Source organism: Ctenocephalides felis, unplaced genomic scaffold, assembly GCF_003426905.1.
Source record: "Ctenocephalides felis isolate EL2017-DRISC unplaced genomic scaffold, ASM342690v1 CF-g0.4_SCAFFOLD_01886, whole genome shotgun sequence".
Lineage (NCBI taxonomy): Eukaryota > Metazoa > Arthropoda > Insecta > Siphonaptera > Pulicidae > Ctenocephalides > Ctenocephalides felis.
This window is the reverse complement of record NW_020538040.1, coordinates 102,550,386-102,575,988: the sequence shown is the minus strand read 5'-3', so window position 1 is coordinate 102,575,988 and position 25,603 is coordinate 102,550,386. Positions and strand designations below refer to the sequence as shown.

General features: G+C 29.2%; 1 protein-coding gene across 1 annotated transcript in view; it reads right to left on the bottom strand.

Annotated features, from left to right (window-relative positions):
* Nucleotides 1-24,577, bottom strand: part of LOC113375617 (cleft lip and palate transmembrane protein 1-like protein) — a 30,564-nt gene extending 5,987 nt beyond the window's left edge. Inside the window, exons 1-9 of the mRNA XM_026615549.1 lie at nucleotides 24,276-24,577; nucleotides 12,403-12,672; nucleotides 1,969-2,155; nucleotides 1,443-1,553; nucleotides 1,039-1,182; nucleotides 914-969; nucleotides 582-771; nucleotides 394-498; nucleotides 199-240 (exon numbers count right to left, since the gene is read on the bottom strand). Coding sequence (XP_026471334.1) covers nucleotides 199-240; nucleotides 394-498; nucleotides 582-771; nucleotides 914-969; nucleotides 1,039-1,182; nucleotides 1,443-1,553; nucleotides 1,969-2,155; nucleotides 12,403-12,672; nucleotides 24,276-24,405 — 1,235 coding nt within the window. The 5' untranslated portion in view covers nucleotides 24,406-24,577. The remainder of the gene's footprint in view (nucleotides 1-198; nucleotides 241-393; nucleotides 499-581; nucleotides 772-913; nucleotides 970-1,038; nucleotides 1,183-1,442; nucleotides 1,554-1,968; nucleotides 2,156-12,402; nucleotides 12,673-24,275) is intronic.
* Nucleotides 24,578-25,603: the final 1,026 nt, after the last annotated feature.

Below are 25,603 nucleotides of genomic sequence, written 5' to 3'. Positions count from 1 at the left end.
CACAAATGGCTGAAGAACGAACAGCAAAACGAGCGTTTGTTGGCGAACGTTTCCCGCAATTCCACAAGAGATTTGTGTAACTGTTCTTGTATAGAATCTACAATCTGGGCGGTTTGTAGCGCAATTACACCCCTTAGCAACATATGATGTAAATAAATTATTCAAATTACTGATAAAATACTATATAATTGTACTTACTTTTTGCAAACATCTTCCAGATCACCAGCAACTATTCCACAACTGACATTTTGTATTCGTTCTAACAGCTTTACTTAAGTGATCGTAATGTTCTAATTGAATATTTAAGGCATTAACTGTTAAACAAATTCCTTCAGGCACATTATAATCGTTAGTTTTGTACGCTTCCTAAAAGAGCCAACGATGCTGCTTTACCATTTAACCACCAACCAGTGAACGCAGCGAGCCGCATGTTCTTTGAGATCTAATATAAGAGGTGGTAATGCTGGAATTATGGTCGTTGGCACCAGATGTCGTACACTAAATATCAATCAAATGTTTAAACTATAATTCAATGATTATTGTAGTTTCTTCTGCTTGAATAATGTTTTGCATGTGAATACCGAGGTGTATTGGGAACTGGGCACTCTCCTTGATATTGATACCATAACTGTGCAATTCCAACACCAGAAGATCCCCCTTGTTGGCAATTCAAGGGGACTATGACGCTTCCCATTCCCAAGGGCGGCCACAAAACGCGAGCTTGATCCCCAACTTGCAACTCAAGTGAGTTATTGAAATAAATTCCATCAACTATAAAATGCAATATGTTTGTTGATCTTAAAAACCTTTATAATGATAAAATAGTGATACTACGTACCACGAAAATTTTAAAGTATACTTTTTAGGTATAATTAGTTCTGTCTTCAGCAATATGAGGGTAGACTCAAATCACAATAGTCTACTGGATGAACTTCACCATTGGGCATTCTGACAATTCCGTATACGTAACTAAAACATGTAATGGACAATTGTAGTAAATAATGCCTCATAGAGAGTTTGAATTAAATTACGACATACTGTGTAAGTGCATGCAACGCGGAATTGGCTTCGACCAGAATATCCTTCCATCTCCAAAACTCCAACAAAGAAGCAGTTCGATGCATGTAAGATGCTTTGTGAGGTCCCCATCTTCTAGCTCTTACACCAGTGCAACGAAATGTCCTACCGAGTAAGAATCACTGGCCTCGAAAGTTCCACTTAAGCATCCGAACTGTCATATCCTCCAGTTGGATGTCTGGATCTATTAGATAATTCATGAACAAATTGAAAAAAAATGTAATAACAAGTAGCAAGTTTTTAGTTAATAAAAGCAGACATAGAACTTTCTCATTTTTGAAAGCTAGTATGTTTAATTGAAAAGTCTATTGCGTAATATAGTTTTTTGTAAATAATTTCAAATAAAAATAAATTTAAAAACGTACATCATGTTCAACCAGTTTCCATCTTTTCCAGGGTTCCCTAGCAATGGCATCAGCAATAGCTGAGGACTCCAGTCGTGCGGCCACGACATTGGCGTAGACGCGGCTGTCCATCTACATTATAAAATATTTACCATAATTAAATAATTTAGTGATCGTATATTAGTCATTTGTCAGTGTTTTATAGAAAATGTTGTCATACAATGAATTAATTAAATTTAAAATTTGCCCTCATCTTCAAAACTGCTGGACCTGCCTTTGCCACAAACTAATTACCACATCTTCCTGTCAATAGAAATCGAATGTTTTTTTAATCATTCGGTTGATCAATATTCTTGACGTTGTCGACGAAAAACTGTATCTACATACATCCACTTTTTCTAAGGTATGCCAGAACATTGAGAAGACCTTGAAACGTGAAGATATGCAAAAATTTTCATTTTGGATTTTTTTGCAATTACTATAACTAACCCTACGAAAAGTTAAAAACTGCACAACTTGTTCACAAATATCTCAGCAAAAAGCTTACTCACATGAAGTTGAAACGGACATGCACCACTTCCGAACTCTCGTCTCCCCAAAACTTTGCTTGTCCACTCTTAAAAGACCATTGAAAGTGACCCTCCATTTTCTATAGGGTTCCAATACACTCAGTCTGAGACCTCCAGCGCTCCAACCTCGCGAATTATTATTTGCAATCACGGTATCGGGATGATCTGAAATTATCATATAAAATAATCTAACAATAATTATATTTATAATAAATTGCTATTAACAACGAATGTTTGAACAAAACACAGTACATTTCTTAAATAAAATAATCATCGCAAAATAAAAAGCTGGTATTTCAGGATAACGTCAAGCTTGCTTCAGGTACGATATTAAATAATAAACTAACACCAAACTACCCACAAATACGGAAAAGGAAATAAGAAAAGCGCTGGTGAAATCTCACTTTTTGATCTATAATAAACTGTGTTTCACCTACAAATTCGCTATTTCTCTACAATTTTCTCAGACCCAAAAAGATATTGTACAAAATATTAGTAAATTATAGTAATGACTCATAATAAAAAAAACGTGCGCCAATTTTCAAAGTGTTTTTCATATAATTTAGAATTTCATATAATTTGCATGGCATCGTGCCTTAAGGCAAATTCCTAGAACTTTCCATAACATAATTGACATAACAATCAATGATATTTTTCAATAAGTAATTACAATTGTTTTATATATTTTCAAATAGATTATTTATCATAAATACTGTAAATTTGTAAGTGCTTATTAAATTGGGCGACGAACGTATTCTAAAAACAACTTATGCGGAAATTGGAAATCTTTGAAAATATTCTTTTTTTTTTTTTGAATTTCGTAATATTCTAAAATTTTTGTAAGAAATTGATTTTTAATTTAAATTTTGAAAATTATAAAAATTTTAATATTTTTTTGAATATCATGAAAAACTTCGAAATGTTAATTTTTTTGAAAATTTCGAATTTTTTTTTTTGAAAGTTTTTAAATTTAAGAAATTTTCTGTAAAAGCATTTTTTTCACACCGTCTACACAAGCAAAATGTTTGAATTAATCTAATCGGATGATCCTTTCTCTTAAAAACTACATAACCATTACATGTCTTCATACGGCTAGACGTGCCTTTTACAAAAACGCTTCGCGATCGAGCACGAACCGAATGCTTTTCAATCATTCAAATCGGTTATTCGATACTGTCGAAAATGTTGAGGTCATTTGTTTAAACCATATAAAGTAAACTTTAAAATTAAAAATCTTGGTAACACAAAAAGTATACACATTATTAAATTTCTATAAAACATCTGATAATTTGATGTGCATATATCTAGTGATCATTTTTGACCGGCAAATGGCATTTTTTCACCTTTTTGCTGGACCTGCTTTTCCAAAAATTTAAACAGTTCTTCGTTTAGTCAATCAATCAAAATTCAAATTCAAAAACTGAATCACCATTTTGGCTTTTTTGCCCCGTATCAGGCGTTTTTCAATAGGATTGTTAACGATATTAAAATAATTTAATATAGCTACTGTCCCGCAGGCCGACGCAATAAATAGAACCGTGCAGGTCATTTTTGACATGTAATATAAAATTGATCTATTGCAAAATTTCGGTTTTCGTTATATATCGACTAATTTTAAATATCTTATTGTGTTTCAAATTTATCAATCATTAATAATGTATATGTATAATATATAATGTATAAGTAAATTTTCTTAAATTTTCGTCGTTACTACTTGGCTTGGTAGACGTTACAACCAGACCCATACACGAGGTAAGTTGTAACATTGCACTTTTTTAGAAAATGAATAATTCTGAAATTAGGAATGGTTTTTTTACTTGATTCAGTGAAGAAATAGTTACAGCAAATATACATCTTTATTTCGTGGAAATATCAGTAATTCTAAAAATATATTAGTAAAAAAGGCCCTAGCTCCGCCAGAGGTTCACCAAACAAGCTTTAACACTAAATATATATAAAAAAGCATTAATATTTGTTCATATACTGACTTATTCATAAATAAAAATATACTCTAATATAAAATTAAATTTCAACATAAAACTATATAATAAACAATAATAAACGCAAGGTAATTGTATAAGAAAAATAAATGAAAAATCTTAATTAATAAATAAACTTCGAAATATGATAGTTAATTGATAGCAAAATGGTAATCAATTGAATATAATTACTAATGAATACAGAACATTTTCATTAGCAAATCTTGATTAGATAACACTAATGTATGCATATTTACTTTCAATAATCGAATTAGAATTATAGTTTTAAAAAAAGAAATGCCGATAAGCGATTGTTGTATAAATATATGAAAACAAAATAACATTATGGAAAAGTTATAAAATTAATCACCACAAAGAGATAAGATCGACGCTCGAAGAAAAAGGATTTCTCGTCTAAACAAAAAGTTTCATAATGATCGTAGGGGTCAGACAGTTGTAACGGCGGGTACGTGATGCAAGGCACGCGTCTCCTTCATGTCGGCGATAGCCCACTGATAAGCCTTCATTTCCGACTCGAATGGCAGATAGTAAATAATAAAAAAAAATATGAATGGGTTCACAATAAATCACGCACAAGATAATATTCAAAGTGGTATTCTAAATGTAACTACTAATCAGTGAGGGTAGCGCTAGAAATTATATAAATTCAACTTACTCTGCCTGATTCAACAAGAGATTTCATTTCTGCTCTATATGTAAATAAGCAAAAGGATTTAAACAGATCCTCACTTTTTAATTCGCTTTATTCTGCAGCTATTAAAAACCAGGTTGCAATAAAGATTTTTTTCAGTAAGCGAGCTAATTCAACCCATACCAATTGAAAATAAGCATAGTTAACACTTTGTTATGGTCATCGCATGGACAATATCCGCTTGACGACCTGTGATTTTTGCTTCAATATTTATTTATTTATTTGTTATTGTGGTTTTTAGATTTTTAGAATAGTAATTTTTAATTTTTAAATACATTTTATCGATATTGATTAAAGAATCTGAAACTATTTAGTGTATCGAGCAGCTTACTGGCTCGTAGAGCAGCGTCGCACCCGCTGAAAAGATTAATAGTGTAGGGCGGGGCACAAAGGTCCAACTTGACTCTGAGCAATCATATTGTGAAAACCAAACCGACTATATCACAATTCATAATACACATCAAGCAGACAACTATCTGACTATGTTCATTAAAACTCCCAACTAATTCATAATTGTAGTTTTTTTTTTGCTGTCTTTCAAAAACTTGTCACCTGGTCCTGTTTAGCTCATAGGCTGGGTTAAAAGGGACAGTCATCATGCAAACAGATACAATGTTATATTTTTAATTTTAAAGGAATTTTACGAAATAATAACTACATTTTTCAATCAATTGAAAATATAACTTTCATAGGTATATTTTTACAGAGATAACACGGTATAGCCCCTTGATCTAGTATTTATTTACCTTATATCTTGTAAACCTAATTTACTATTTTATGTACTATATTTTATTCTTTAATGGATTGGAGACTTATATATAATTATATCTTCAGCTATTCAAGTCATTGAATATTTTCATTTATTTTAGTTGTTTATTTCAAAGTTTATTCAAACAATTAATTTTTTTAAGTTTATTTAAAAAAAATAGCAGCAATTGACAGTTATTTCTTATGCAAGATAAATTTTGAAGAAAACGTTTCAAAATCGGTTAATGCAGTTTTGAGTATTAAGACCCATTCAAGTATATTCAAACATACATATAATTTTCTTCCAGAAATAAACAGAAATATCTGAATTGATAAAAACATCACACATTTCTTATTTTATCTTCATTCTAAAATATTTTCTTTAACCTAAAATTTGATCATGAGTTGATAATGCAAAACATATGTGTCAATATAAGATGCCTGATCGTCATTATGCCATATAAATAAATGTGTTTACTATAATTTAATGACGATTTAACAAAACGCTTATTTTTCTTGTCATGTTTATTATACGAATTAACAACTATCTATGTTTTGGTTGGCTAATCACTCAAGTCTAGACAATGTTTACCTCCTTCTCTTAAAAAATAGATTGTATCTATGAGCAGAAAAGAAGCGTAATACCAAATATTTCATAATAATGTTTATATATCACATTTTAATATAATGATTATCTATAAATAGATGATTTTTTTAAATTATAGAAAAATATGTCAACGATTATGCTTATATGTATGATTTGAATAATTTACAGGTAAAGGGTCATGATTATTTACATTTTTTTCAAAATTTATGAAAAACAATCAAAACTATTATTATACTCCCTCATGGAATTTCAATAAAAAGTCCCAAGTTCGATATCAAGCAGACTTCCCCGGGCAGTCTGATGTCAACCAGTAGCGACATCAGTTTGGAAATATAGATAGCAATGTGTTTCCAAACGAATACTGCTCTTACCAGGCGTCGCTCCATCAAAAAAATCATCAGCATTATGGAAGTTATAATAATAAAGTTTACCAAATAGAGATAGGACAATGTTTGGGCGGTCATTTATAAAAACTGACGTAGTTAGTTAAGTCAAATAATCACAACAGCTTAGAAAACTCTGAAGATCTAATCGCAGTAAAAATTAAATACTAACAATAAATGAAAATTCTGATAGGTTCCATGAATTGATGAGTTCTTTACAACCTGACATTATTAAAAGGAAACCAACTGGTTGTCCAGTCTCTTCTAATAGTAATTTATAATATATATAATTGTAATTATATTATATAATATTCAAAAATCTACTTTCAAGTGAGAATTGATATCAGAACTGCTCAATATCAATTTGTTCAGACAAGAATTGAAAGAACCATATTTTAATTTTATTAATGGATACAATTTCTGAAGGTAGGTCAGTCTGCTAATTATAAATTAAATAGCAATTCTATAAAGAAAGTTCAGTGCGGAAATTTTTGTTCTATTGGATGTACTGCATTCGAATTTATGCTGATTCATACATTTTATTTGCACAGCAGTGCCCGAAATTTTACAATTTACAAATGAAAAACTATTTTCATTTGAAAACATATTTCATCCATATTTGCAAGTGAAAATCAATATAACCATTGCAAGATATTAGGATACGCGCAATGCGAGTTTTAAACTTTTAGCTAAAATGTTCAAAATAATTTGAGTAAAACTATTTTCTTATTAATTATTGTATACGTAACTATCATACATATCTCATATGATTTAGAACTGCCCGAAATTTTACAATTTTATTTCGGCTATATGATTATAAAGCACCAATACATAAAGCATAAGGTAAGTATTCGTTTAAATTAATATTATTTGTTAGCCCTAATATTGAAGGGTAAAATGCAATATTTTCATAAACTTAACCGTAACTTTAATGAGTTAAATGTTATATTTCCAATACAACACTCACATCATCATTCATCCATTTATGCCACATCATTTTAATTCAATATTGAATAGATATTCGTAATTTCTCCCTATTCAAAAAATTAGAAATATGAAAAAATCAACTAACAAGGTTTAGTTGATTGCATTAAAAGATCTATTACATTAATTACTCAAACTCAAATGCGTGATAACCATTTAGGTTTTATCTAGCAACACTTTTTTTAGCTATGCATATAAAACGTTTGTGCGTGCTGTGATTATCGCATTTGTGGAACTGACCAGACATAATCTTCGGAGTACCATCGGCGGTCAAGGACGGAACGCTACGTTTTCTATTTTCGAAAGATCAGTTTCACGACTTACGGTTGAATGGTGGTGTCACGAAAACAGCAAATACACAATTTGAGTAAATAGCGCTTAGCGACATCGGATTAGGTAATGGAATATAGAGTAAATTTATAGTATTTGAAATTTCAATATGCAATTGAATTGAGACATTGAGAGTCAGTACTGCAATCCCTTTCGATTTTAACACTAAACCTACAGACAATTTTGTATACCTATTCCTACCTCACGTGGTCAATTGACCGGTAATTAAAAAGTTAGGTATTTTATTATTAAATTCCGATTATTGATGTGTTGCGTAATGTTTATATAATGAAGAAATTTTCAGAAAGTTTCGTTGGAATTTATTTTTATATAATGTATGAAAAGATTATATAAAAATATTGGTTGTTTTATAACTTTTTAAAAATTTTATTTAACAAGTTTTTCGTACGTCCAAATCTGAACTTATAGTCTAAGAGCCAGTGAACTATTTGGGAAAATAGTTCACTGGCTCTTCTACTATTATTAACGTTGTTGATGAAAACTTAGATTTATTGAGATTTCGTTTATGCATCGCCAAGTTCAGAAACTAATTGGAACAAAAATACCTTCCTGTAAATGTTTTTACTTGTCGATTCTTTATATAAAATGTATGCATTTATCCAGCTAGGTCCAAAATATTGAAAAACACCTAAAGATGTAACATACAACTTTTATACTTCTTTATGCTTTTTATCATATGTACCAATTCAAAATCTAATAGATTTCGGAATAGGTTTGCTGCTCTCTCCCAATTTCTATTGGGCTATTATTTTGAAACTTACGACAAGCACGGCTTACTGTTATAGACTGTAAGAATAATGAAATTTGATTTATACTATTTACTTATCAAAATCCGTGAAAAAGGATTCATCAGTTCCAGAACAATGATCTATCAAACTGCAATTGAGCAATCTCTCCTTTTATTATTTCCCAAATAGAAAAATATATTTACTCATTATTATATATTTACTATAGACTTAGAAGTCTCCATATAACATTATTATCCACCGGTCATATAGACCGACCGCGCTATTTAGTTTATATAACCATTTTTCCGGAAAATAGAAAAAAATCTAGAATAAAGGTGTGAAGAAAATATTGTTTGTATATTCATAAAATTTCTATAAAGCTTGATAATGGTATAATATAAATATAAAATTTATTTACTCATTTATTATATATTTACTATAGACCTGGAAGTCCCCATATAATATTATTATTGTTCACTATTTGACCATTCGATTCGAATGGGCCAAAAATATGTTGTGACAAGATAGATTAAAAGTGTATAGAAGTTCGTGATCCACCGAGACGTTGCCGAACTCTATTAAAACACTTGCACTTTATTTATATTGTCGAAGGACCAGATATATTTAAATAGTGGCTATATCAGACTGTTAAAAGATCATAATAAATGTTTAATTATTGTGTATTTGAATAAAATATTAAGACTTATAGATGATATGTTAGATGTTATTGCTTTGAATGTTGATTTAAGACACTGTTGATTCATATATTTTTCTGATTGGTTTATTTTGTGGAATTAAGCGGGACAGGATGCATGACAATAAGAGAGATTATTTAAGGGATGAGGGTTTATTGTTGCTATTTTGTATGAAGGTAATAAAATATAATAATTAGACCAGGGTTGGGAGTATGGCGTTAACAATTATCCACCGGTCATATTGACCGACCGCGGTATTTAGTTTATATAACCATTTTTTCGGAAAAAAGAAAAAAATCTAGAATGAAGGTATAGAGAAAATATTGTTAGTATATTCTTAGAATTGCCATATATATAATAGTTTGATAATGGTATTTTAACGTTTAAAAACGTCTAACTCTTACACAAAGTTTGAAACAGTCAATTTGACTGGCGTTGGTAGGTTTAGAGTCAATAATAAATTTTAATTTCCTGTGTGGTAACTTTATTCAAAACACAAAAGAAACAACGATGACATTTTTTTTTGATTCTTTTTATTTTCTGATTATTTTGGATTACGTTATAGAAAAATGATATATGTGTGGTTTATATGCATGTAGTTTATTTGGCACTTTTTGGTAAGAATAGTAAAACCGATTAATATGGTTCAAAAGGCATTCATAATGACAATGTGTTGAGTCAATTGGTTTTTGGCAAAGAAGTCTATTTGAGATGCGGCAGAAAACGATTTAAAAACCATCATTTCTGGACTAAAGCTGGGTATTCGACATATTTTACACATTAACGAAATTCTTGACTGTGTACTAACTTCTAAAAATTTAAAAAATACATCGCCTTGTTTCGATTGAAACTTTCGAATCTTTATTTGAAAAAGCTTGCAATTCATTATTGAACCTTTACTTAGTTTAGAGTTTCAAAGTAATGAACATGAAATATAAAGTATAAAATTAAAAACAATAAAACTCTTTTTAATAAAGTTCAAATTGACATACTTTATTTGCTTGTATAATAATAATTTTTCGATCGATTCCATTTTCTTTATAGATCACATTTTAAAAATCTAATAATTATCGGATATTTATATATAAAAATGGAAAGTTATAATAATTTTCTTTGAGGTATAAAGACATAAGTCATAAGTTATTCAGAATCACCGGAACAAATGGGTTTTTTAAACTATTATGCTGATGAATTAGAGAACCGCAATATTAAACGCATATAATTTGACTTGGTACAAAATCTTGACATTATAAATTGATTATGGCACAAAATCTTCTAATGAGTATCTAATCATTTTTTTAAACGTCTAAAACTTCGATTTTAAATGACATGTTGGAAAAATTTGCGAAATATGGAGGTTAATATGTCTATTCTTGAAGAATAGTATGTACGTATCTTTTCTTTACTGACTACATATTGAGCTACATCCAAACTGTTGTGAAGATTTTGGTTACAAACATTAGGTTAGAGATTGATACCATACTTAATTTGTTCCCCGAATTGAATTAAATAGACTCTAATGTAATCATTTTTATACGTTGCAGTCTTATATATGATACGATAGAACAACCCCTTATATCTGATATTAAAAGTTGGTAAACCTTGACCTATATAATATAAGTAGATAAAAATATAGCTCAAATTTTAGAGTACGCTGTTCTTTGCGAAATGTTATAAATTTTTATAAATATAATTTTTTATAAATTTATATAAATTTTAATTTGATAAAAATCATCAGCTTAAAAATTTAATTTAAATTAAGTATGTATAATAAAATTATTGAGAAATAACAAGTAAATCATAAGCTTATGTTACAAACAGTCCACCACTTTTATGCGCTTCATAAAAAATCAATCTTTGACATAAATTCATATATTCACATAATATTCTAGACACACTTGTCTATTTCGTAGGGGGCACTGGAAACAGTTTGTGCCACTTTTTTATCAGCAATAATTTTGTTAATTTACCTGTTAGCTAGGACAAAAGTAAATTAAATGGTAATTTGATTCGTCCATGTGAAAATACTGAAATACTCTTTTTGAATACGATGAATTTGTGATAAAAACATACAAAAAAAGGGCGACACAAAAATTGGTTAAAAAACTATAGCTATAAATATCAAAATGTTCTATAAGCAATTTTATTGTTGTTAATAACAATAATATGTAACACAACACAGCATAAACATAAACAGAGCCTATGAAGAAAATATAACGATATATACTAAAACATATCTTTTAAACAAAGTTAGTAAGGATTTTTTGTGAAATCATATTATTTTTTATATTGTATTTTTCTTTTTCTTTCGTATTTGGTCTTAGTTAAGTTAGATTTTTATTTATCTGTTTAATCTTCACAGAAAAAGGACAAGAAGTACATGTAAAACAAATCATCATCAAAATCATCAATAATGCTAACTTGTTCGAACAAGCGTACTTCATCTTTCTCGCATTTGAACCCTTTGATATAGGGATCAGTATGGTTTAGCTGTTATAACGAATGTCACTACCGTACCCTGGGAGAACCATACCCAGTCTCTCCTACTACTGAAATATTGAATTTGCTTTCTACGTAGTAATAGTCATTTCAAAAACAGTAGAGTAAAGTGCCCCGAAAGTCTATCAAAACTTTATAATGAAACATATAGTAATAGCAAACGTAATTGTTAACAATATTATTTATGCATAAACATATTTTTCATTGTTTGTCAGTTGCAAATATTAAGCATTTTACATTATACTACAAATAAAATCATGTTTATCGTTTTAATAACCCGGTATCGAAAAAACTGTGTGATTAGATTAAGTTTATTTGCGCGTAGTGATACTATTCGTATCCTGCATTTTATCGGATTTCATTATTTAAATGATCCATATCAATACATATAGATAAGATCAATCAAAAGTTTAATTGCAATTCGTCAAAATATTCAAAACATTCTTTGAAAAACAAGATAACAAAAAGCATTTGTTTTTAATAACAATGCTTTATTAGTAATTTTATGTTTGTCGTAAAGGAATCACATATTTGTAAAGGGAACACTAACGACAATAAATAATTATATATAAGAGGATATGTTTGCGAATTAGAATGTTTCCGCTTAAAGAGCTTTGTGTTTATAAAGTGATGATACTCTAAATATTTACTATATTATTTCGCATATGTTTTTTATTTTCCTAATATGTATTGCTAAGAATGTACCATAATATTAAATTTATCTTACTTGGCAAATGATAAACGTCTCCATTAGAAAGTCGAACAACCAGCCACACTTCAGCTACACGGTGTCTTCGTCTGGTGATCTTGAGGAAGACGGAAGATCCACGCTGATCAGCACCATATATGGCGATGGAATCGGAAGATTCTTCTCTCTGTAGAATTTTTGGTGACTCTGTTGATGGAAGCTGGCTTTGCCTTATTCCAGAAACGTTTTCGGAACGGCGTCGCATGATGTGCAATAATGCCCACCATTTCTTCAAGAAGAAGTTCCAATCTGAAAAGTTGATATATATATAGATTAATATGATGGATTTGAAAAATGATAATATAAGTCACGAATTATCATATTATGCATGTCATACATAATATATCCACTTGATCGTTGAAAATTTCAAATTGAAATATGTATTTTTTGCATTCTAGCATCAGAAGCAGTGCATTTTGTTCAAATTGGTTACATTAGCATTTGTTGTTGTTAACCATTTTTATTTTACAGAGATGTTAAGAAAAAGCTCCATAATTAAATCTTAATTTGCACACCATTACTCTGGTCTGCTCTAGTACTTTCCTTTTAGTAAATCTTGTCTTACCCAATTTATTCGCCATTGTTCAACAAGTTAATCACTATGTCAGTCATATGTGTTTGACGATAAAAATTTCAAACATATATGTGTGGTTTACGCATTTTGACACTCGGTTAGAAATTGGTTAGAATTTTACCCCATGGTTGACGTAAACGATACATTTGCATTATGTTTCGAAAGCTTGGCCTATCAGGAGCAAAATCTAAAAATTTCTTGGCTTTCAAAAAAAAAGTTTTAATATAGTCAGTCACATATGTCAAATAAAAAATAGTGCTTTGTCGAGAATTTTGGCAAAGAAAATTATTTCTTTGTTTATCTAATAAAGTTACCATGGTCCCTGTAAAAATTAGAACATAATTTTTAAAAATTTGTGTAGGTAGATTTCTTTTTCAACAATACAAATTCGGCTTCTCCATTGTTTGGTAGTTAGAGGTATGGGCTTCCAATCAGATAGTCCAACCCACGTTCGACGTCCGTCTCGGATAGCCGGATGTCAAGCAGAAGTGGCATCGGTTTTGACTTAAAAATATAGATAGCAGTATATTTTCAAGCAAAAACAACCCTTTCACAGCTGCATTTAAAACATTCCTAATTATTACAGAAATTATAATAATAAACTCATTAAAGTTGAGATAAGCCAACCGTTATCTTCTAATAAGCCATGTTATTGAAAAGTTATCACAACAAGGTTGTAGGACTATTAAGTTAAGATTGCTATTAATAATAATAATGAAATAAAAATGTATGACTGTAAAACAGCTATGACTAGATCATATCGGCCCTTCTGGAGTATCTTTTTAAAAGTTTTATTTAATATTAATTGTATATTTTATGTCTATGACGAATAGAAGTTCATAGAGAATGTTCAACTGTAAACAATGACTTTGACCATCTTATCAGCGATTTTTGTAACAACGCGAGTTAAAAAATAGAGCAGACGTCTAGACTGGCAGTCTAAGCAATAGTTTTTTTTTTTCAAGACAAAAAGTTATGACAAATATGATAAGGGCATTATTGAAAGATGTACGATCATACATTTAAATGAATGCAATCATACGTTTAATTGTTATATATCTGTACATATTTTGCTCATTAATTTAGTCTAATACATTGTTTTTATACAGAGACTAGCAAACCCGACGAACTCCGTTTTGCCACCAGATGGTTTCGTGAGAAAGATGAAGATGAAAGAAATTTTTTGTTTGTTTTATATTTGAAAACGAAAAATTTTATTTTATTATACAACAGTAATGATTTTACTTCGATTACAAAAATGAAGTGTTTTTTAGTTGAACTTCTCTAAATAAATGAAAGTGAATCCGCAAATTATCCGTTTCATTGAAGTGCTTTTTGGTAAACTACATTTTTTGTTTTTTGGTCTGACGTTAACACAAATAAAGCGGATGGTTTTCCAACTTGTGAACAGGCAACGTATAACTGCCCATGTGAAAAACAATGATTTTCTAAATAATCTATTTGAAATTTATCCCGCAAACACTAAGCGATTGGCATTGCGACTTATTATTGTGAACGCAAGGCGAACTGGAAATTGCAATCGTTTGAAGTCAAACGGAAAACCAGTCGGAATCATTGGTATGTCACCAAATCGCCAGCAATTTTTGATTGAATGGTGAAACTCAGTGCGTGTACATCATATTTCTTGGCGGCAAGAATTGCTCGTTGACTTAACCAAGCATAATTCTGATAATTCTCACTAATGTCATTACTCGAATTTTTAATTACGATGCGTGAAGTTCCAGCAATTTGCATTAGGGCACGATGCCATGCACCACCAATTTGGTGGAGCTTGAGACCTTTCCAACAAATGCAAAATTGTAGAAATCGATTCGTGCATTCTGGAGTTAAATCGTCAGGAAGGAAAACCCGACTTATTTTTATATATATAGAATATAATCTATTTGAAATTATTTAAAACAATTATTGATTATTTTCATTACTCGAATATTTAATTACGATGCGTGAAGTTCCAGCAATTTGCATTAGGGCACGATGCCATGCTCAACTAATTTTCTTAGCTATAAACCCTGCGGAGCCCGAGACCTTTCCAACGAATGCAAAATTGTCGAAATCGGTTCGTGCGTTCTGGAGTTATTTCGTGAGGAAGGAAAGCCCGACTTATTTTTATATATATAGAAGATGACACAGATTCATTTTTAAAAACCAACACTAGGGTGCTCCGAATGATATGTTCTAAATGACAACTCTATATTATGTAATATTAATATATTATATTATATTAATATCTTTTTAAACTTTGTAGAAATTCTTTTAGTTACTGTATAAATTTAAAAAAAAGCTGAATGATGATACACATCCCGTGTCGAAATTTATAAATAAATAGTTTTTTAATTATGTTCGACAATTGGCAACAGACATCAACATTCAAGATATGTCTCAACGTCGAACAATAAACCTAAATCTTATAAATATATATATATATATACTTGTATATATTATTGTGTACAATAATACAATAACGAATAAAACAATTATCCGTTTGACTTTGATAATTTTTCGAAGTCCAAGATTATTGCGAGAATCTGGCAGCACTACATTGGAAATTGTCCGTACAATTTAGAGTAGCAAAATGTAACAAAGAGTACACAAAAGTAGTCTTGCAATACAAAGGTAGTTACTATGATACCCATTTGATAAGCTGTAGTTAGCTATTGAAAGAGTCCTTTGTAATGAAAGTCAAATAAAGTGTTACTGTCTATTTATAATAAATCAGTGTTCAAGAAAAACCTTTTGACCTATACCTCTTCCGAAGAAAACTTATTAACCAGTATTAATATCAATTTCTACCCCATAGTTGGAAAGGTGTTGGATGAGCGGATCTACCACTTGTTCTACATATTACCTACGGTCGACGGCCTGAACCTGCATTAGAACAGAACCTACAACCCCAACCTCATTCCTATTTATGGTTAGCTGCTTTGGGATAGCAACAACTAATTCTAATTACCGACATGACCGACATATTCCATTTCCTTATAGCATTGGTGAAACAACCTACAGACCCAACCCTTAACCACCACATCAATCATTTTTCAACATATATAATGTATATAGGTCCATAGTTCAAAAAACTCGATGCAAGTACAACAAAATTTTTCACTTTTGTCAAACTATTCAGAATGAATTGAAACATCAAATAAGTAATATGCATTTTGTGGCAAAAATATAATCTTCTCCATCGAGATATTAATTATTATTAGAGTGATGTAACATTTTCTGTAATTTCATATGAAACAGATATCAGAATTAAATATACCAATTCAAAGTCCAAGAACACTTTATATTTCTTAATATTTTATCAAGAATTGCGAAAATATTAATTTCTTATAAATATAAATAAGATAAGAACAAACTGCGACCAATTTGAATACATACTCTTCTCGTAACAATATTATTCAATTTGAATGTCCGTAATAATAATTCGTACTGTTCATCAATTGTTCATATAAATATATACATTAATAATGGAATATAAAACTGATTTTTGAATATTAAAACTAGTCAAAAATACGAATTGGTTTAAAACTAGAAAAAGAAATAACTGAATGTACTATTATTAAAATACAAAATGTTAACAAGCGTAATTAACGAGAGAGTGTGGAAAACATTTTTCACGCCAAATTAATACACATTGTTCAATAATATATGTATCAATAAGAAAAATCAATAATTTAGAGTATAATTGAAGAATTCATTGCAAGTAACTAATTATGTTATAATTAATATCAATTAATTTCCGAAATCAAATTGACATTGATTTGAAAACAATAATGAATTATTGTTAGGGAAGAAAACTTTTTGCAAAATTAAAGATTGTTTTAACATAAATCCAAAATATTTGAAATTCAAGTTATCGTTTCCGCAAAAGAAGTTTATTGAATAATAAATTAATTAATTTGTAAATTTTGAACCGCGATTTATCATTGACCATTTTCAATAGTTGAATGATTTGATATTGCAATCGAAAAGAAATAGCATGACCGACTTATTGAGGTTATCGTCTGATAGATTCCGGGTAGAAACACGAAATTATAATGAAAATTTAAAAAAAATACAAGTGCTAATTATGACATTTTTAGCAAAATGCGTATCATTCACGCATAGCGAGAGTATTAAAAATTATCAGTGTTCTGAGTTGCTTATCAAATAATCATGGGAATATATTTAAAAATTATACATCGATACTATTGGGTTGTTGTAATCGATGTAATTGGGTTGGTGAAAAGTAACTTCGTTTTTTATAGACTTTTTGCACGTAATTTTCGTATTATAAACAGTTACTTTAATAAATTATGCACTCGCAGTTTTGATCGAACATCTTTTATCATATTTCTGGTATTAGCATAATTCCGAAATCATAAATGTTTTGGTCGTTATTGGCAAAAGCTGATCAAAGTGCTTTTTGACAGGCTGATTTGAGGTAAAGGTTTCACCGCCTAAAAATTTTTTCAGTGACTGGAGAATATGATGAATGTATCATTGGGTCCCATTCAAGCTTTATAATCTCTTGGCGATTGACCAAACTTTTGTGAGGTCTTGCGTCGTCTTGATGCAGGACTATGCCTTGTTGTGGGTTAATTCTGACCTTTTCCATTGAAGTATATCATTTAGTTCATTCAGCTAATGATATAAGGCATCCGAATTAACCGTTATGTTATCCTGAAAAAGCTGAAATATGTACAACTCCTTTAAAATCTTACCAAACATACTGCATCATCTTTTTCTGTCAAATTTCAGCTTTGCACCTGTTTTGAGTAGGTTCTTGTTTTGTTTCATGAGCAAATGCGTGTATTGTATTCCTTACATCCCATTTGAAATTCCTAGTAACAATTCGCTTCAAAACCTGATAATTTTCAAGACTTTTCAGAGGCAATCGCAGACGCCAGTGCGACGACACACGTTTTTTTCTATGAGAACCATACATTGAGTTTCGAGGAAAATCCCAGACCTTTTGAGTGGTAATAAACTGTTAAATTGGATAAATTTTAGCTCAATGAGATCTCATGTATTGTTATTCGCGGGTTTGCATCAACTAATGCCTTTCTTGCGTCTTTATCAGCTTCAACCTTACTTCTTGGACATCTTTGACATCAAAATACCAGGAATAAAATTTAGCAAACCAATTTTGGCACTACACATCAGATCGATCAATTTCATTTTGACTTAAACAGCATTTTTTACCTTTTCTATAGCAAAAGAGTAAAATATCTCGAAAATGCTGCTCAATTCTTTCCGTATTCAAAGTGGCACCATCCGAAAACTACTGCATGTAATCAATTAGAATTTTTTACACACAAGGCTTAAAATATAAGTTTTCAAATCATGTAATATTTCTAAGGCTTAAGTGTGATGTTAGGTTCAAAAAAATATAGTTACATTCTGGTGGTGAAAAAACGCAGTGACTTTCCGAACAACCTTATATTATTTACTTTTAAACAAGTATTTATAACATTACTTCTGGCTCTTATTAAGCCTGTCCATATTAAATGACTGAAATAAGATATTAAAAAAGTAACACAAAACATCACTATAAAATTCTAAAAATAATAATTAACAATAATAATTATTAAGTCCAATTATTTACATTTGTTAAATAACACCTTTTGTAATTTGCAAAAAAATGACAAAACAATGCACTTTTCGGACAATACAAAAGAAAGGGCTCAGCCGATTGTCTCGCTAAACTATTCACCGCTCATCCTCATAGACTTTCATCAAATAGTTTTTAAATTTTTTAAATAGCTTCAGTTATTTTTCAAAAAATATCAAATAAAGGTTGAATTTTTGTCTGAAATTGGTTCAGTAGTTACTGAGAAAACGTCGACGAAAATTCATTCGACGAACAACACCAAGTCGAATTAACAATATTTGTCGAAAAAATAATCTTTGCCATAGGGAAGATAAGCTAGTGGTGTATGGCATCGTGCCTCAAGCTAAATTGCTGGAACTTTCCGTACCGTAATAAAGTAATTGAGGAATATATTTTTTAAATATATTGTTATAAATACTGTAACTTATATATGTTTGCAAAAAAGTAAATAAACAAAACGTAAACAGTCAAATTTAAAATGAAGGACATTGTGTAATATTTATAAGAATTATATAAACTTAATTGCAAACTTAAAGTTATTTATTTGAAGTCTATAAGTGAGCTACAGAACTTTAGCTATAATTAGAATGTTTTTTTAACCATTCAAATCGGATGCTTATTTCTCTCAAAAACTGCCATTTTTTGCACAAGTAGTTCCGTGTCTCCGAAACGGCTGGACTTGCCTTTGCCAAAAACTAATCACCAATTTGTAATCACATCAATTACGAATTCAATGTTTTTTCGATCATTCAAATCGGATGCTCCGTTCTCTCAAAAACTCTATTTCTATTTTCTGCATTCTTTGTTCCTTGACTACAAAACAGCTGGACCTTTTGCCAAAAACTAATCAGCACATCCCCTATCAATAAAAATCGAATTTTTTAAACCATGCAAATCGGTTTGATCAGTGCGCCCGAAAATGTGGACAAAAAATTGTATCCATAAACACATACTCACATACACATTCAAAATCTTCAGAAACCTTCAAAACGTGAACATATGCAAAAAATTTCGATTTTTGGACGATTACAATAACTTACCCTACGGGAAGTTCAAAATAAATGTGAATTGCATTATAATGTAGTACAATAATGTAAATAAACATTTAACGTAGGTACCAATTTGTGAAAAAATAATTATAATGATTTTTAAACAGTTTATCCTAACACAAGCAAGTCGTGCATAATGTAGTTTTTTGTACAAAAGGCATGTGTAATAGTTAATTTTTATTGACTTTTTGGATTTTCTAGATGTGTTATAGAACATCGATTAGATTAGGTAGTACTAGAAAAATATAAAGCTCTTCGTATTATATATGTTTTAACTAATGAGTTGTTTTTGTGATTGTGATAAATTAAATGGTACATTTTTAAAAAATTAGTTTGACGTTTGAAATTGTAAAAAAAATACTATTTAAAAAAAGTTTATGTTTAGAATTATAAATTTCGAGAATTATTATTTTGGGACGAAAACCAAAATTTAGTCAATATGTTTATATGATATTAAAAACTCTATTATGTAATATTTTATTTTTATTAAAATCAACGTTTTTTGATCTTTTTTTATCGTATCTACAAAACGGCTGGACTTCCCGCATCAGAAGCCAACTGTCAATTATAATCGCGAATTCTCCACAAAAAAAAGTATTCTAATATATATTATAAATAAATATATATATATATATATATATATATTCAAATTTTATTATTTTATTAATATATATTATAAAATATAAAAAGTGTGTTGACAAATTTCACCAAAAGTAGTCGCACGTAATCAGAATTGTAAAATAATTGATAATTAGTACATTTTAAATATATGTATATATATATATGCTTATTATATGTAACGCTTAATGAAGTAATTAATCGAAATTGAATAAAAACATATTTGATTTAAATATAGCGTATTTAAAGTTGTAAAAATATCAACGAACAATTCTTGAAAGTTTTGATACCCATTTTGTCGGTTGATCCAGACTGTCCAAATATCTGATTTTCGACCGCAAAATGGCAATTGTTTAAACTTTTTTTCTAGATCACTGAAACCGCTGGACCTGTCATTGCAAAAATTCAATCAATTTCAATATGTCAATACAAGTGGAATGTTTTTCAAATCATTCAAATCGAATGCTTTGTTCTCTCACAAACTTAATTCTCATTTTCTGCACTTTTTGCCTCGTATCATCGAAACAGCTGAACCAACTGATGCCAAAAACCAATCAGCACATCTGCTTATGAATATGAATCGAATGTTTTTTTAATAATTCAAATCGGATGCTTTTTTGACGTTTGTGCGTTTTCTTAGGCTTTATATCTGAAACGTCTAACTGCACAGCAACCACATAGCATGTTGACAGGTTTCAGTACCATTTTATATGAAAAACGCAGCGTAACATAGCCTTTTCTTGACATAGGTCTAGTTTACGGCAGAATTGCCCATAAAAATACGAAGCAATTCGCGTGAACAAAAGTTGGTCATAATTCAAAGAAATTGCTCGCTTGCTTAATATTTCAATTCAGTTTAGAGAAAGGTTAAAAAGAATATATATATTGTAAACTTATAATTAGGGTTAATTTCGTGAGAAACATAATTATAGATATGTGTATGTGAGTATGTAACATCATGAATTTAACCCAAAATAAAAGACAAAAATCTGTTACACATACTTATTCAAAATTGGACTCATTCGATTCAGAATGGCTTGAAACGTCGAGAAAATATTAAAATGGCGAATCGAATTTTTTTATGAAAACGGGGAGTTAAAACTATTGTGAACTATTTTAATTGATTACGTTTGTGACTGTATAATAATTATACAAAATAGCCTAATGATCAGATTGTAAAATATTATTATAAAAATCGTAACATTAAAAATTTGTTTTTATATAAACAATTTGCGTTGTCTTACTAGTGTATAAAATTTGGAAATCCAAAGAGCGATGAAATGTTTTCCAAAATGTTGAATAAATTTTTAAACGAGTTGATGCTTATTATGTTATAAAAAATATTTTAAAATATTTAGCATATTTCAATACAGAACAATCAGAACATCCGGATTAATTGTAATATAAAAACCACTGAAACCAATAACTAATGAAATGAAATATTCTGATGTCATTATCCAAGTATTATATCATTTTAAAACATTCATTAACCTACGCAATACTATCGGCGAAAGTCAGCTGAACTTATAATTAGGGTTAATTTCGTGAGAAACATAATTATAGATATATGTATGTGAGTATGTAACATCATGAATTTAACCCAAAATAAAAGACAAAAAATCACATGCACACACACACATACTTATTCAAAATTTGGACTCATTCGATTCAGAATGGCTTGAAACGTCCAGAAAATATAAAATTGGCGAATCGGATTTTTTTATGAAAACGGGAAGTTAAAACTATTTGTGAACTATTTTAATTGATTACGTTTGTGAAAGTATAATATTATTCAAAATAGCCTAATGATCAGATTGTAAAATATTATTATAAAAATCGTAACATTAAAAATTTGTTTATATTAAACAATTTGCGTTGTCGTACTAGTGTATAAATATTTGGAAATCCAAAGAGCGATGAATGTTTTCCAAAAATTTGAATAATTTTAAACGAATTAATGCTTATTATGTTATAAAAAATATTTTAAATATTAGCATATTTCAATACAGAACAATCAGAACATCCGGATTAATTATAATATAAAAACCACTGAAACCAATAACTGATGAAATGAAATATTCTGATGTCATTATCCAAGTATTATATCATTTTAAAACATTCATTAACCTACGCAATACTATCGGCGAAAGTCAGCTTCATTTTACATACATTTTAAGGTGATAAGGTATCTGAGAATATATTAATTAATCAATTTAAAAATATATTCATTATTTTCAGATAGCACGAGACACTGATATTGGAATCGCGCATCTGTGCTGTGCGATTGATTCGACACGAATTCAATGTTTTGATTAAAACGGTTGTAAATTGAAATGTAAATATTTTCGATTCTATTTTCAACCAATGGAACACATTTGTAAAATATTATAATAGCGATTATTATTTAATGGTTTATATTCATTTTTCACAAATGTATGTTTAGAATTCCATACTAAACCTATCGTTTTTTATTTACTTAATTTTAAATCTTAAAGTGTAGTAAATGAAGCTATTTAAATAAATATTTTTCTTGCAAATTTTCTGCTTTCTAGATATATATCAAAATGACTTAAAATTGAGTGGCTTAACATATATATATAGGAGCAAAGAAAATTATATTTAAATTATATTCATATACAAAAAATGAATATTCTAATTAAAGAACAAATTTAATGTAACTGATCATTTTAGTCCAAAATATATATAAAATTAGTAACAATTTGTGTACAGTATCTAGTTAGAAAAGAGCCCGTTAAAGCATAAACTATTTAGAAAGTGTACTTTATATTAAAATACAGCTAATTATATATTTGTTATTAGAGTAGCATTTTTTAAATTAAAATAATAAATCTTCGAAAACTGAAGTTTTAAAACATGCCTGAAGTTTTATTGCGATAAAATAATTATATTATTACACAAAAATTATATTTCAGTTGGCAAAAATTGATTTTATTATCTAACTCTATTAGATCATTCATACTGATTAAATTTTATTCTTCTTTATTTTATTTTTGTTTTATATGAATATTATTAAACATTGGATATTAAACTGCATACATTGAATTGTCAATTTATTAAACATGAGCCCATCATATTCAAAATGTTAAATGAAATTAAAGTACAATAAAAGAGCTTTCAATGACAATTATGTATTTAAATACGATGTGTAAAAGACTTCATAAAAGCTCTTATAATATGATGATAAATACACAAATAATATAATAACCATTATTTATAATAAAAATCAAGACAAATTATTAGGTGATATTTCTACGAATAAATTTTGCTATTTTATTACTATGACAGGCAAGAACTTATTAATTATCAAAAAAAACTTATTATTATTTATATTTTATATCAGTATAAAATTATAAATTAAACTGCGATGTAATCACGATGTTATAAATAGCGAGTATTTTAGCAAAGAGTCATTTGTTTTTTTTAATAATATTCTAAAGAAACCAAAATTTTCTATCATTTTATGACATCGAACAATATCCCAGAGTTGACCCCGGCCGTGAACCTACGATGATGAGCAGTCAAAATAAAACTCGAAAACGTTAGCTAATATTGTATGAAATCAATGTAATAAAATAAATAGTTGCACGTGTAATAAAATTAGTAGAATGAATATGCAATTTTATAAAATGATTGATAACAATAATAGCATTGTTAATAGTTTTATTATGTGGAAGCAATTTTTAATGAATTGTCATAATACTTTTTTACTACTGATTAAGCCCAAGAAAAAGCTTCAATCCTTATATTTATTGTTCAAGGAAAAGAATAATAATGACCAAAATTTTGGGACATTGAAGTTAGTACATTTAGATTATCGCGCATCTATTTCCTTATAGCAGTTTCAAAAAGAATCTTCAACCCTTACTGACTATTCAAGATTCACGAGATGATAACATTTTACCGATTTACACATTTGGATTATAAAAATAAACACATCATTAATTGCATGCATTTCAAAAGTAAAATTATGGATTACCTGGATTTGTATAATGTCCATTCTTTCGTCCGCGTTGCTCCCTAAATAAGTAAACGTAACCGACCAGTCCGCAAACAATGATAGTCAACGGCTGCAACAACCACGTAATAATATCCACTTCGATCTGCATTCCGTGTAACAGTTATTCAATATAACAGTCAATATAAATTGTTCAATAATATTTTTTCTAAAATCACCATTAATAAATCACATTAGTTAATAAATAACAGTTTGTCATTAAATGGATAGGATATATTAACCGGCGCGTTATTAAGGCACACGTGCTAGACGACAGCCGACCATGGCAGCGTCGACTTTCGAACTGACGAACTGATGCGATATCTGCAACGAGAGCATTTTGAAGTTTATTAAAAATTCAAATCGGACGCTTACAGATAACTGGATGATATATATATATATATATATATATATATATATATATATATATAATATATATATATATATATATATACGAGTATGTATATTATGTATATATATATTTGCAAAATCAGTTTTGCCGCCTTAGATTCCAATCCCCGAAAAAGTAAACGAATGAAATCAATTATCCGGCTGCTTATCTGTCAGTTCTTACACCTTGTTATTTTGATCGTTTCAATGAAATATCCTTTTCATTAAATTATTGTTATGTTGAAATTGATTATAATGATTATTTACTTACCGTGGGTCAAGTTATAGTAATCGCAAAAACGGGTCCGACAATAGTTTCAGAGGTTTCCGAACATTTTGGCCTTATTATTAGAAAAAATGGATGTATATGTTTGTATGTGTGCAGATACAAATTTTCGCCGACGATTTCGGAAACACGGATCAATTGATTTGAACAATTCAAAAAACATAGGTATTGATGGGGAGACGTACTGATTAGATTTTGGCAAAAGCAGGTCCAGTCGTTTTGAAGATACGGAGCAAAAAATGCTAAAAATATTAATCCAGTTTTTGAGATAATGGAACGTCGGATTTGAATGATTGAAAAAACATTATATTGACGAAACGAAGAACTGGCTAAATTTTTCAAAACTTTGCTGGAACTCGGTGCGGCAAGTTCCAGCAATTTGCCAATTTGCCTTCAATCATGTAAGAGATCTTAAAATAAATGTTTGGGTCAAGTTTTCTGTAAAATTAATAAGACTTAGTACATATTTCAAAATTTTCACGAGTTTGTCTCGCCCGTGACCATGCTTTCTCACTTTTATCTTTTCAGCAAATAATTACTCATTTTAACTTTTTGCGTATTTATATTTTAATTGGGGCACGCATATATAACAAAAGCAAAGTATTTAAGAATATTTATACACTTGATGTTTCTT